General features: G+C 33.3%; 1 protein-coding gene across 5 annotated transcripts in view; it reads right to left on the bottom strand.

The window, feature by feature from the left end:
* The window catches only part of LOC123537768 (electrogenic sodium bicarbonate cotransporter 1-like), a 103,661-nt gene that overhangs the window by 72,059 nt on the left and 16,700 nt on the right, over positions 1-14,902 (bottom strand). Inside the window, exon 1 of one of the 5 annotated variants that reach the window (XM_045321550.2) lies at positions 4,177-4,208. The exons of the other annotated variants lie outside the window; for them this stretch is intronic. Coding sequence (XP_045177485.2) covers positions 4,177-4,193 — 17 coding nt within the window. The 5' untranslated portion in view covers positions 4,194-4,208. Of the gene's footprint in view, positions 1-4,176; positions 4,209-14,902 lie in introns of those variants that run through there. 5 annotated transcript variants of the gene reach the window in all.

Here is a 14,902-nt window from a genome sequence, read left to right as displayed (position 1 = left end):
TTTTTTTTTACTTTAAATTTATTATCACGTCCAAGTTGTTAAGATATTTAGCTATTTCAGACAGGTATAATGAATCACAGTTTTCTAAATGTAACTAAATTTAATAATTCTTGCTTGCTAATTTTATCACCTGTTATGACTAATAATCTAAAAACTATAGAAGTGGGTAATAAACGGTAATGAGGGTTGATAGCGGGTATTTCGTACTTTTATGACAATGTACACAGTAAATATAATAAACACGATAAAATAAGAATCAAATCCATAACATAATAATCATGTTTTATTCTTATCTAATTAAACAAATTATGTTTTTCGTCGGCTACATCAATTTTGTAACGCTTCTTATTCAAGCAACAGCTGAAAACCATTATTTTATTTTAGAAATTGTGAAAACATTGTACATCGCCTTATAGGTATTAATTTCTAACCAACTGTGTCCTCCACTCCCAAGTACATATTTCGTATGTGCAACTTCGGCTTAATGCGCATGGGAAACTTCAATTTTACTTCAGTTCTATCATTAGCAACTGCGGCGTAATGCGCATGGGAACTTCAATATCATTAGCAACTGCGGCGTAAAGCGCATGGGAAACTTTATTATCATTTGCAACTGCGGCGTAAAGCGCACGGGAAACTTTATTATCATTTGCAACTGCGGCGTAAAGCGCATGGGAAACTTTATTATCATTTGCAACTGCGGCGTAAAGCGCATGGGAAACTTTATTATCATTTGCAACTGTGGCGTCATGCGCATAGGAAACTTCAATATCATTATCAACTGCAGCGTAATGCGCATGGAAAACTCCAATATCATTAGCAACTGTGGCGTAATGCACATGGGAAACTTCAATTTTACTCCGGTTCTATCACTACGTATTAAACGAAATTCGCCTTCCAACAAAACTGTAGATTCTGGTTCTTATTCAGAATATAGTTAAATCTGGGGGAAATCATACAGTTTTGATCTTTAACAAAAGAAAAAAAAATTGTTTAGCTACGAATTAACGTTCTTTCTGAAATTTTGTTTGAATGACGACAAATTGTGCGTACAATCTCGTGAAAAGGGCCTTTCTTAATATTATTACACCGATGTTCTTCATACGAAAATAAACGTCTTTATACAAAATATGTAGTGAATGTATATAAAGAAAGTTCATTATTTATTGACAGTTGTTACTGACTTCCTTTGGGATCACGAAGACCATTTAATACTCTTTTATAAAAAAAAAAGTTGCGTTTAAGCCAGTGTTCGGAGCATGTGGGTACTGCGCTTTATATAGAGTTCCACTTAAACCAGTGCTAAGTGGGGATGTTGGGTGTCCATTTTCTCCATCACATGCCACTCAACTAAACCAAGTTTTCTCGTATTTAGCTTGATAGCATTCTATGCTTCCAAATAAGTTTTCTTATAGATGGACGTGTATCCCACTTGCAGTATTTTCATAAGCTTTGAAAGTTATTTTCTATACACAACAATAAGCTATTGTTTAATAAATATGTACATGCACAACATTAAAAAAAACCATCGCATTACAACAGTAAGGCTTGTTGCGGCCGACAGTAGTGTTGCTACCTATTAGACTCCAACGGCCCGCGTCTATAAAGTTAAATGCATTTAACTAATTCTGAATTTTGTCTCCACGTAATAGTATGTGCTTGCACACCTATTGTGAGCTGGTTACGCCCAAGTTTTTTCTTCTGAAAATATGTTAGTGAAAAATAGCAGACAACTTAGCGGGACATTAATATAAATCAATAATAACTGTTTATTGAATAGCATACTAAGGATTTGCCTTGAATTAAAAAAGTGCCCTATATTCAGGGCTCTACTGGATACGAAGAATAATTATTTTACCCACTAATATCTGTTTAGTTGCGTTGCCTCAGTAAAATTATTGGCGTACCTGCATATTCTTGACGGGAACGGATGTTTTTGTATTAGCAAAGGTAAACATTATCTGGCAGCGTTGTTCCTGCAGAAACACCTGGAGTTCAGACCAAACTTATCTTTCATCAAATAAATTATAATCAAACGTCGGATGCAGAATATTTCCGATTTAAAATTCAGATTAATCATCAGATCGCACGTTTTAAGTATTTTATTTGTTCGCTTTGGGTTTTCACGCAGTTTTTCAACAGTATTTAAGTTATGTTATGGCAAGCAGTTAAGCTAAAAAGTGTTCCTGGATTATTTACAAGCACTTACCTGCCATCCGCAAGCAACTGCCAACTTCTCTACTTGAAAAGGATGTGTATGACAAATGATTTCAGACACAATTTTCTTTTATCAAATCGTCACGACGAACATAAACTTGCCCGGTAATCTAACTCAGAATCCCCAAGATCCGTAGATCCGCGCACTCACTAATGAACTAAGAGGCCTGACTAAAATTTATTTGTTTCGATTTTTTAATGTGTATATGCAAAGGACTGGGTGGCTGCTGCCAAATCATACCTGTACTTCTATTCTCTGAATCTTAAGTTGATTAAGAAATACAAGACTTAGACACTGATAGATTTGAATCCACACTTTAATTATAATTGAGTTATCTCTCACAATTACGCTGACAATTAGAGATACTGCAGCATCAATCTTGTTGATAGCAGTTCTGAAAAGGGTGAATTAAAAGTTTATGACGCAATTAAATGTTTTATGTGGTCTTAAAGTCTGTTTATATCAGACAGACTTCAATTTATTTAGTTTTGAATCCTATACAATGTAATATTTTAAAATTTTCGGTTACACCTTTGATGTAGCGGTAACTTTATAATGTAAATTAAAGAAATAGATTAATTCTCATTTGGCAGAATGATCTCCCATTGAACATAAATATTGCAAAAAGAGTGTATAGTTTTATGATATTACATAGGTTTGTTTAGGTGCTGTAAAACTGTGTATAATTATAGTTATAAAAATTATGACGTTGCATACGTTGTTGGCGAACATCGGAAGTCTTTCAGTTTCTTTCACTTCAATGTTTCATAAAATTCATTGTTTATATTCTTATATCACAAGAAAGGGAAAACAATCGCACTATTAGTAAATGCGATCGCATTTACGTTTAACAATTAGTAAAACTTTTAATTCGACATAGAATCATAGAAAACAACATAAAAACGTCATGTAAGATGTAACAGAATTTACCAATGCGCATTATTTTGAGGGCTTGGTAAATTCATAAAAATTTTTTTCCCGTCAAATAAGAAGACTCAGTGTCGTGACGTTAACTATATTTGACGTCATTGCAGTCATTTGCTGATCAATACTTCCCGTAAAAAACAGGAAGCAAAAGACAGATCCAACTGAAAATGTAAGATTTTATGTCTTTCCTCGACAGGATTTGTTAAAATTTCTGTATTTTCTTTAACTATTGTATGCTTTCTATAATATTTATTTTGACAAAAAGTATATAAATTCTACTTTTGAATTAGTAAGTTTTAGTCCTATTTTGACTTTGATAAAGGCGTTTAATATATGGATACTTTAATCTAGCCGCGATGTCACACGCGTCAAAAAATGCAAAAAATAAAATTACGAAGAAGTTACGTGCCGAAATATTTAAAGAGATATGTATTTGTTTACAAAACTGCGACTACAGACTGAAAGTACATACAATTGTCTGCATATTGATATGCATAAGTCTTACGTTGAATATGAATTAAACTTAACAGATGAAAATTGCAAAATCTAGCCGAGATGTCACAGCCGTGAAATTAATGTAACGTCGACGCTACTTTTGAAAACTAAATAACGTATACGTGTTACAATTGTATCTGAACATCGCAATATAATTCACTGTCTGGTAAATAATTTGATTGAATAAATATTATATGTACATCTATATCAAATATTACCTTAAATATCAAAACGACATAATTTATGAAAACTATAGTCCAACCACCCCAAGTAATCCCTGTAACGTCAAAACGGCTAAAAACGACGATAACGTCAGTTACGCTAATGTACGTCAACAATGAGCGTAACGTCTATATGTAATATTACATATATCAATTTCTGTATATTTCATATGTTATGATATTGTGTCTTTTCTGAATATGAGTGAAACATTACACAAACAACAATCATAATTTTCAGGAAAATAGATTTTTGGATAAAAAAGAATCTTCAAGCAATTTGTGTCACTAATAATAACCTATTTAGGAATAACTTACATTCTGCGGAAATCCATAATTGTACTATAACTGTAGCATTTGTATTCCAGCACTCAAAATATTCCTTTCGTTAGCATAGAATTTGTAATGAAGCACAGTGAACAAAATATATGCATATATTTCAACTAATATAGCCGTTTTTATATTAATTTTACCAGCCTACATGTTCATAGTTTTTGTTTAATGCATATAACAATTTCACCCCGATCACATCAACATAACAATAAAAAGAACACTTGTTACAGAATTGTTACAGCCGATAATTGCACACTGCTGTAACCAGGATCAATTATGATAGTATTCTATCAATTTTCTCTGAAAGAGTAGACGGTACTTAATGCCTATTTTCTATGTCAAAATGGCATGGTATAACAGGTTTTTATCAGCCCTCTCGGCCTTTCTCTTCTTGCGAGACTAACTTTATCTCTCAGGCCTGCCGTGATGTTTATGTAATACATCGTTTTTATATCTATCAATTCATTTCATGCGGGGATTTGGGACCACCCGCTTAGATTAGTAAGCAGAACCCAGATCTATGGGTCACGGGGCTGTTAGTTCAATCCCCTGGGCAAGGCATATATCCTCGATAAAAATTTGATAACGATATTGTGTTAGAAATCATTCCGTCCTTCACCTCTGGTTCATGTTGGGAAATTGGAAGTGGCGTAGCGTATTAAGGTAAAACTTAAACAATGCTCGTTGTTGATTGTTTGGACTAGTAAACTAGTAAAAGAAGGATACACAATAAAGCATTTGTTGCCAGGCATGGACACTACTTAGGACGTGATGTCAATTAGAAAGAACCGTCATGTTTCCGTTCTGTAGGATGTTAATATAATACAATCATTCTCTGAGACTGTTAAGATCTGATGTTTACTCTTACACTTCAGTATTGTTTTCTTTAACCATTTTAAATATTTTAATAAAACAAATACAGTATGCTTAGGAATATTTTGAATTCGCGAGGTCCATTTTAAGCGAATATCATCGAAAATAAAGCCATCTTGAATCTAACAAAATTTACAGTACACGAAAGAATCGACACACCCTATTGCGCCGCAATGCATTCAGTCTCTGGAAAAGTACGCGGAAATCGAAAGATTGCTGTATTGCAGAGGGCAGTAACAATTTCGTGAACAATATGTGGCAGAACATTACATACATAAATGTTCGAACAAAATAAAAACACATTTACTTCGAACTGTATCATGTGACATTTTGTCACGCTTTTGTTGTGTCTGAGACACGGTAAATATGTCTTATATGTTAGCAATTACTGTATGCAGATGACATTCAAACGTCTTTTTCCGCATTCCTTATAACATGTTATCTGTTTGATGCACCCACTTTGTGTTTTGTTTATTTTTCATTCAATACCACATTACAGAACTGATATGATATATCCTTCAAATAACATGCCAAAGGTGATGATAAGAATTTCTTACATTCTTGAAATATCTCGTACCAGTAGTTTTGAATTAATCAACAAACTGTATACTTCCAAAGTAAATATCAGTCATGTGAGGCCGTACATACCTTATGGCTTCGAAACCACATTTATTCAAAGGGTATACATGTGTGATATTTTTAGTAGTCAAAATTAAATACTGGTGTTGTCTTACTTAATACCTCTTACTAGTATTTGTGTTAACATTTACAATAATGTTACTTTATTTGTTTTTTAATAAGTACGAAATATTCACGAGGAACTTCAGACAGTATGTATAATCATAGAACAATGATTTTAATCATAAAGTCTGAAAATTGAGGCTGTAATATTTTTTTTCAAATCACATTGATATGTCTTTCAGTGTGCTTTAGATAAAACACGTGGATAAAGTATTGCTATGCAATACAAAGTCCCATAATGGAAGGAAACAGTCCCAGACTGGAAGACTATAATTATCTCAAACCTTAATGATTGATGTATATACAATATTGCACTACATAAAATATGTTTTAACACACACATTTCATTTTCAAATTGGTTTGAAAAATTTAATATGAAAAAAAAATGAGAAAAAAATCATAAAAGGGAAGTAATGCTGAAGGAAATACATCAACATTTTTTGGTTGGGTCTACATGACACATGACCTTATGATATTATTTACAGACAGGATACAAATAGATCAATGTTGACTTTTGACCTTTAGGTCTGACACTTACCTTTGAGACAGGGGTCTAAGTATCGCCTCATTATGGCGTATATTTGTGCTAAGTAATAATAAAATCCCTCAGGGATGACAGAGTAATGGTCTGGACATGAAAGAAAACCTATTGACATTTGGCCTCCAAGTGAGACCTTGACCTTTGAGGTAGGGACCTTGGTGTTGTGCATGGAAGTCATCTCATTATGGGGAATATCTGTTCCAAATGGATGAGAGAGTTGTGGATTGGACAGGAAATAAAACCCACTGAACTTGTACCTCAAAAAGTGACCTTGACATTTGACCCAGGGAGAGTGTTGCATGTGACACAAATCTCATTAAAGAGAACATCTGTGTCAAGTAATTTTAAAATCCCTTTATAGATGACAGGGTTATCGACCGGACAGAAAAAAAAAACTATTGACCTTCGACTTTCAACTATGACCTTGAACTTTGAGCTTTGGATATGTGTTTTGCGCAAGACATATTTTCTTACTACGGGGAACATTTATTCCAAGAATTATAAAAATCCCTTGATGGATGACAGAGTTATGGACCGGACAAGAAAAAATACCCTAGTACAATTTGACCTTCAAGTGTGACATTGCACTTTGAGGTAGATGTCTGAATTTTGAGCATGACAGATTGTCTGTTTATTGGAAACACTTGTGCCAAGTGATATTGTAATCCCTCAAGGAATGGTAGAAATCTGGACCGGACAACAGACCCTCTTATTCCCATGCAAACATTTGACCTCAAAGTGTGACCTTGACTTTTAAGGTAGGTCTGAAAGTTCTGCATGACACATTGTCTTATTATAGAAAATATTTGTGCCAAGTGATATTAAAATCCCTGAATGGATTTATGGATCGGACAAAAAAATAACTTTGTTGACCGTTGACCACCAAATGCATCCTTGACTGCAAAAGGAGTCTGGGTGTCGCACATGACACGTCGTCTGATTATGGGAAACATTTGTGCAAAGTAATATTGTGATCAGAGATATGGACCGCACACGAAACAGACCCTATTACAGTCATGATAGTCTTTACCATCAAGAATGACCTTGACCTTTAATGTAAGGGTCTGAAAATTGTGCATGACGCGTTTTGTTATTATAGCGGAACAAGTAATATTAAAATCTCTAAAGGTATTGTTGTGTTACAGAGCGGACAGGAAAAAGCCTTGTTGACCACTGATCTCGAAGCGTGACATTAACCTTTGAGATAGTCATCCAGGTTTTGCGCATGACACGTCCTCCCATCATATGGATTAATTTGTTCCAAGTAATACTGAAACCCCTTGATGAATGACCGGATAGGACATTGCGGACGGGGAATGACGGACAGAAAAACGCAACCCTATAGTCCCCGAAACAGGTTTAAACCAGTACGTTACTTATTGTCTATCTATAAATGATATTAAATAAATTATCAATCTTTTGATTTGTCTGCCTGAAAGAATTAAGTATATTGCTACCTGTATACAAGTCAATCATTGATTGCATAGGCAAATCAAATATCGTAAACACATAATATACAGTTCGTGTTGTTTCCACAATGCGAGCCTTCAAACCATTAGTAAAGCTATATAAGAAATAGTGCACCAGACTCCTTCCTTTCGTTATTATACTTGAAAAGTCTTGAATGGACTTACAGGTGTAGAATCTCTGCCCTCGGGACCTTCCGCATATACCCACGATAAAAAATTCTCCTTAGTTGAAAAGTAAGGTAGGGTGTTTTGGAAATAGACACTGGGGCCAAATGTCTAATCTGCCATTCTTATTGGGAGCTAATGTCCTATCTACCATTCGAACTGGGGGCAAAATGTGACGCAGGTCCAGGTTTTTCTGTAATCCAAAGCACTGGGTTGCGGCATGATCGTTCATGTTTCAAGCTATGGGTAAAGGTGGTGAAGATGTTTCTCAAACTAAATATGATCTGTACAAAAACGTCCAACCGGAATCTATTAATTATCCAGAACTAATTAATTATTCATCAACATGATATTTCGACAGCAAATATCCACCTATATCTGAATTCATGTTACCTCGAAGTCATTGGTGTATTTTTACACGCAGTCCTTGCAGTATTGCAGGCTTTTATGAAGAAATACGTACGTTAAAACTTGGTTGAAAGACCGTTAGATTAGAATATTATGGACGCAAGAAGTAAAAAGAAAGCAAACGAAAGTATGAACTGTATTACAACAAGCGACAATATACAGGTGTAGTTATGTGTAAAATGTTTGTCTATTTGCTAAATAATTGCGCTTGTCATTTTACATTATACCAATCTACAAACTTGTACAGGTGTAACGACTAAGTTCTTTTGTGCTATAAAATAGTGTTTATATTTTACAAGCAAGTGATACACCTTACAACACCAGCTTTATGAGTGTACAATTTACTTTAGCTTATTTTCAATTAACTGTAAAAGTTTGGTAATATGTATTTATTTGGTAAACATCTTTCTTAACCCTTACCCTGCTAAATTTCTATAATGGATTTGTCCGTAATACCATTTATTATTCGAAGGGATGTTTATTGAAAATTTACTGACAGAATAGCGAACAGTGCAGAACATGATCAGACTGCACGGCTGCAAAGGCAGAATCACTTGCCGCCAGCAGGCTATAGGTTAATACATTACTATATTTGTCATTTAAACAACTAATAGAATACATGTTAGGTAACCTTGCTCGCGGTTTGAGTAAAATAGCTTAGTTACGTGACAGTGCATTAAATCATTACACAATGTTAATCCTAGAAAATTTATTTTCTTTCGTAATACTGAAGACATAATATGTTGCAAATGGGTTAAATGGTTAGTCAAAAATACACGTTTCTCGGCATATATAATCTTTGTCAGGTGGGTAGATTAGAGAAAACAACGTAAGGGTATTGCATTTATACAATAATATTTACAATAAGCAAGAACCGCAGTTAGCAACCAAATGCAGATCTAAGTGTGAATGCGCAAGCTTTGATTAAACTGTTTGTTCATTAAGTGTACAGGTACTTATGTGCTGTGAATCCACGAACCTTTTGGGAAATTTAAAAAATAAGGAATGGTATTATTGTAACATATTACAAATATAAGAGAATATATATAGAATGACCATTTGCATTTATGTTATATTTCATTTCATGTTGTTGTACTTGTAAATGTAAATGGACGGGACTTTAGTAAACAATCTAATCTCATTTAATATACGTTGTGTCACATCTGAGTGACTTGCATTGTAATCAGAAGGTTGAATAATTATTTTCACGAATAACAATGCGTGCAAAATGCATCACATGCATTGCTTACAGATAATTTTTTATTTTTCAAGAATATTAATGTTGTTCCAGATTCAAATCATGAATATGAATTGAATAGAAATGTAAAGAATTATATAATTTGTTACAAAATCTATAAAAAAAATGATCTGCTGGAAGCATCAAGCGCAAACAATGAATATAAATTGAAAAGAAACGTAAAGAATTACGTAGTTTGTAATGAAATCCATAAAAAGATCCGTAGGAAACACATAACGCAACAAATGAAAGGCATAACAGTCGGAGTTTAAATGAGTCTGTTCATGAGTGATAATGAGTCCCACGTCTGATATCATTGATCAAATATCTATGATTGGGATAGGCTTTTGACTTGAATTATCACATGTACCTTCTTTATTTACTAAAAGTTATTATTATTGTCAAATTAATGTCGACAGAAATGGTGGAAAGCCTGATGAGTTTTTATATCACAGATAAATGTAGCGTGTGTTTTGGAACACGCAATGCAGACATGAAAACGTGATTATGATACTGAAAATATACAAGATCTATTCTACGTCATATTTGGACGACTGCTTATATTAGCTTGCTTGCAAAATCTATTTACGACAAGCGTCTGCGCTACATTATATACTAGTTTTTCGGCGAACGCCGTCTAAATTCGTTTTCGTTACCTAAGTTAAGTTTTCAAAGTTTATTGTCCGTTCTATACATGTTTACATACATAAAACAATCATTATACATGAAACATACATGCATAGCCAATCTATTAAAGATTTGTAACAGACAATTATTAAAACATTTTACATAGTACAATGAATAGCACACAAATACAGTCCAAACTCGATAACCCGAACTCGCTTAAGTTGAACTCCCGCTTAAGTTGAACATATCTTTCAGTCTCAATCTAAATTTATTCCAATCTGACTTTGTTTAAATTGAAAATGTTTAAATCGAACCACGACTATTTAAAGTCAAAGTGTTTACATTGGTCCAACCGACTTCGAGTTATAGAGTTTCAGCTGCAATATGAAACTACTTGATATATACATATCAAACAGATAAAATTCAAAATACCCTTGTTAATCTTAGTTTAAAAGCTGCCTTAAAATCTATTTACTTAAAACACTGAATTATTAATACTATGGCAATAAGCTCAACATTACAAAATGGTATAAAATAATGGAACATGTTTGGTCAGACCAAACATATGTTAGATTAACGAGAGCATTTTGAGTGATAGATAAATATCATCAATACTTTTAAACAATGGATAAATTTACACTGGCCTAAAATAGTTTTACATTTAAAAATTACTTAGTAATTTTACTATATACATGTCATTTATTAAGAAATTGACATCTTCGATCAAGTATTGCACAGCAGGTTTTTGCACTTAATCTCAATAATGCTGGGTTTGTTAACACAAATTTAAGCTTTTCAAGATCAGACAAAGATTCAAAATTTGAGTTACTGGAAATTGCCTTCAATTCTATGCCACGTGACTTCAGTTTGCAAATCAAACTACTTGATAACGCATTATAGATAATTTATCAAAATGGAAGATTTATGTAACACTCTGCCTGATTGGACGAGAGTGTCAATTTCTTTCACTCTGTTGATTGTGCTACGTTGAGTGAAATGTAGAAAAAGCGTTTATCCTAAACGACGCTGTTCACAGTTTTAAAGCTAACTTTGGCTCAGTATATTTAGCAAGAATATTGATATATCTCAAAATAATAAGTAAGTTTAATAAATATGATAAAAACCTGTTCAAATACCAACATATATCAAATTAAAGAAAGAGCTGAATACGGTCTGCGTATCACATGAATAAGGGTGTGATAAGAGTCTTTTATGTAGAGAAGTGCTTTTTAAAAGATTTTCCTTGTTACAATTGTCGTCTGTATATGAAAAGGTTTCTTGCTTTTATGACTTATTCAGATTGCATATTAAAATGAGTACTTGTTTGCTTTGATATATTTGTTATAAATTATTTAACTGATTTATTATATATGAATATTTTTCTTTAGTATTGTATGCAAATATTGAACTCAGTTGAAATCTGTTTTTGTTATATATATGCTATATAATGACTGAACCTCATTACACTGAAATGAAGGTACGCTGCATACAGTTTATCTACGTGATATGACTACGGTCAAACTTTCCTTATGAAACAAAAATATTGAAATAATTACAATTGTATGTTTTGCTTGACCTTCAATTTTTTTTATAGGTGTGACGTCATTGTCCAAAGATTCATGAATAGCGAATATGCATTTGTTAAAGCGGGATCAGTTGGCCTATTTTAGAAATAAATAAAAATAATTAATAAAAAAATCCTTTAATTGTTTTTTTCTCATGTATTCTAATCAAAGAATATTTTAACATTATAAGAATGTTTGTAAACCATTATATGTTTTCCTTTGCCGAAATAAATCAATCAAAAAAACTTGATTTGTAGCATCTTTATTAGGCCCGCAGCCAACTTTGTTTAGCTGAGACATTTGACCCCTTTTAGGGGCTGCTAGAGCTAAAACTAGAAATGCCTTTATACAGCGTCTCATGAACAGCTTGGTGGATCTTTGTCATACTTGGTCTGGAGCATCATTATAAGGTCCTCTTCCAAATTTATTTATATAGGATATTGGGCACTATTAGGGACCACTATAGCTAAAAGTAGATATGCCTTTCTTCGCATTTACCACTAAAATGTAATGGATTTTTATCAAACTCGATGTGTAACAATATCGTAAGGTCTCCTGCTATTTTGTTACAAATGGGGATAGGGACCAGTTTAGCTAAAAGTATAAACACGTTTAATGACCTCGCTTCATGAAGCTTCATCAAACTACTGCTGTAATTATTCGTCTAAGGATAAACGAAACAAAATTGCAACCCTACGAAACCTTTGCGAAAAATTAAAAGAGAACCATTTAAATTGTTAAAGTGCGGTGTTTAGTTTTGCAATTTGAAAAATGTTAGATGAAAGATAAATGTTAGATGAAAAATTCATAAACTTCTTTCCTTATTACAATTCGCCGACCATCATTTTTAAAGATATTTCTTGTTTTATATTGCTGTCATAATTTTTACAGTCGTAATTGCCAGCTACACAGCTATAACTGCAAATTGAGGAAAGAACGTTTGTGTTGCTATGCAAAAGCGTTGTGCATCCAAGTATATATTTTTTTTTAATTCATTGTCATTCTGTTTTCGATCTCTAAACGACTTCCCAATTCAAAAGAACGCCGTCATACAAGCAATAGCACATCCTTGGTGACATATGACGAAAAGGAAATCTTCAATAGAAAGATGTTTCAAAGATGAAGATGTACTAACGCAGTGAGGTTTGTTGTACTCTTGTATAATTAAAGATATGAGAATCTGTGCCTCACCCCAATGCCTGTTTCATAGGGAAACGTTTTCGTACAAAGTTCAAAAGATATATGGTAAGCTAAACGTCCGAATATTTACGAAGTTAATAACTTTATAGTCTCTGCGGGCAAATCAAGATAAAAGTCAGATATGACGGAAACAATAGATATTGGGCATTATGAAAGAAAAGAATTAGGGTACTTGGCCTTCAAACTCAACAAAAGTCCTTAGTGATGATACAGAAATGTAGTTTCAAAGCTATAACCTTTATCAAATCTCAAGAACATTTTAACTAAACAGACAGCAAATTACCATAAATTTTCCTTGCATAGCATCAGAATCGCAAGTTGAGAAAGCTGCATATCGCATCTTAGATCATCACAGTGAATGGGTGTGTCAAAACTAGTGATAACTAAAATACCTACGTACATACAAAAACATTGCCAAATCGAAAAGTGGTATAGCTTTTTTCAAAAGTAAACTAGAGTTATGGAACCTGTCAGCATTACATACAAAATATTACCAAATCAGGACGCCTAAGTCGATAAGTGGATGATTGCAAGTACTGCGTGTTCAGCAAAACCCTTTTGGAATTGCGAAAATAACTAATTTATAAAGGGTTATTGCTTTTAAATTGGTAGGAGAGAGGGCAAACAAAAGATTCTTGTTTTTTAAACGGGGCAATGTTTCTTTTCATTTACTGATCGCCTTTCCTAAAACGCAACTGTCAAATGTGGAAGAAATGAACTTTAAAAAAATCTGATTTAGGTCAAATCCTCATCCACCGCAGACTGGCCTGTAACTGTACCCAAGGACTGGCACCCAAATGTATTTATACTTCGTGTTTTAAAATAAAATCTGTGAAAACCATAGAACGCAACCAAGCAACATAGTAGCAGACTCGTTTTGATTGAGGCTGTTCATGAGAGATAATTTTAATCTGTCTATTAGGATTTATATATACTGCATCATTTTAAAAATTTCCGGGAAATAGATCCTTTATTATACTTAACACATTCTAGCACATCAGTAGCAAAAACAATTATTCGCAATTTTAATCTCGAATCGTTTATAAACAGGTTTTCTTTTCAGTTTAGATATTTAGTCCTATGACCTACAGTTAACTCTTTTCCCTAGATTTTATTCTCGGTGATATGTGACCTTTTTATGTCGATTCGTAGTAAAATCAATCTTGTTAGATTTTATGCCATCCATACACAAGACCACTGTTATATCCCAGAATTAGAGAAGGAGATACATGCAGTTGAATCTTGTTTTATCAACCTTGATACCGGTTGCTATCCAAACCGTTACATATTCTGTTCTTCCATTACTCGTATCCAACCCGTTACACACTTGATACATTTGATTGACCTCAGATTTTATTTTGTCTAAAACGTACTAAATTCAAATGACTACATACGCAAAAATGATTCTTTTAATCTTAAACGCTTTTCTTGATTATACCATTGCAAGAATTTTAAAAACATATTTAAATTTTAGTTTTTGCCTCTTGATTGCCACAGTCTATACGCGTTTTCATCACTTAATAATTTAAACTTCAACGCTTTGATCATTTTATATCAAACAGTTTTGACAATGAAATAATGAGTAAAAACGGTATAAATTTGTATGTAAAAATGTATGTTAAATGGCACATATCAGCATTTACTTTTTTGCCTTATTGGACAGATGCAGACACACATTTACCGGTGTAGCTTCCATACATTGACATTTGATAAATGTACGCATTTAAGATTTAAGTTGCACTTCCGGGACTCACCCGCCGCTTGAACACAAAATAGCAAAGCACAGTATAAATTGCATATACATTACTTACTGGCTTGGCCCTTTGGCTTTTAACAAAGTTGAGTACGCATGCATTGATAAATTCATCTTTGCGTTCGCCATTTT

Source organism: Mercenaria mercenaria, chromosome 18 (assembly GCF_021730395.1).
Source record: "Mercenaria mercenaria strain notata chromosome 18, MADL_Memer_1, whole genome shotgun sequence".
NCBI classification, from domain to species: domain Eukaryota; kingdom Metazoa; phylum Mollusca; class Bivalvia; order Venerida; family Veneridae; genus Mercenaria; species Mercenaria mercenaria.
Note: the sequence above shows the minus strand (reverse complement) of the source record. Positions and strands in the feature narration are given on the sequence as shown.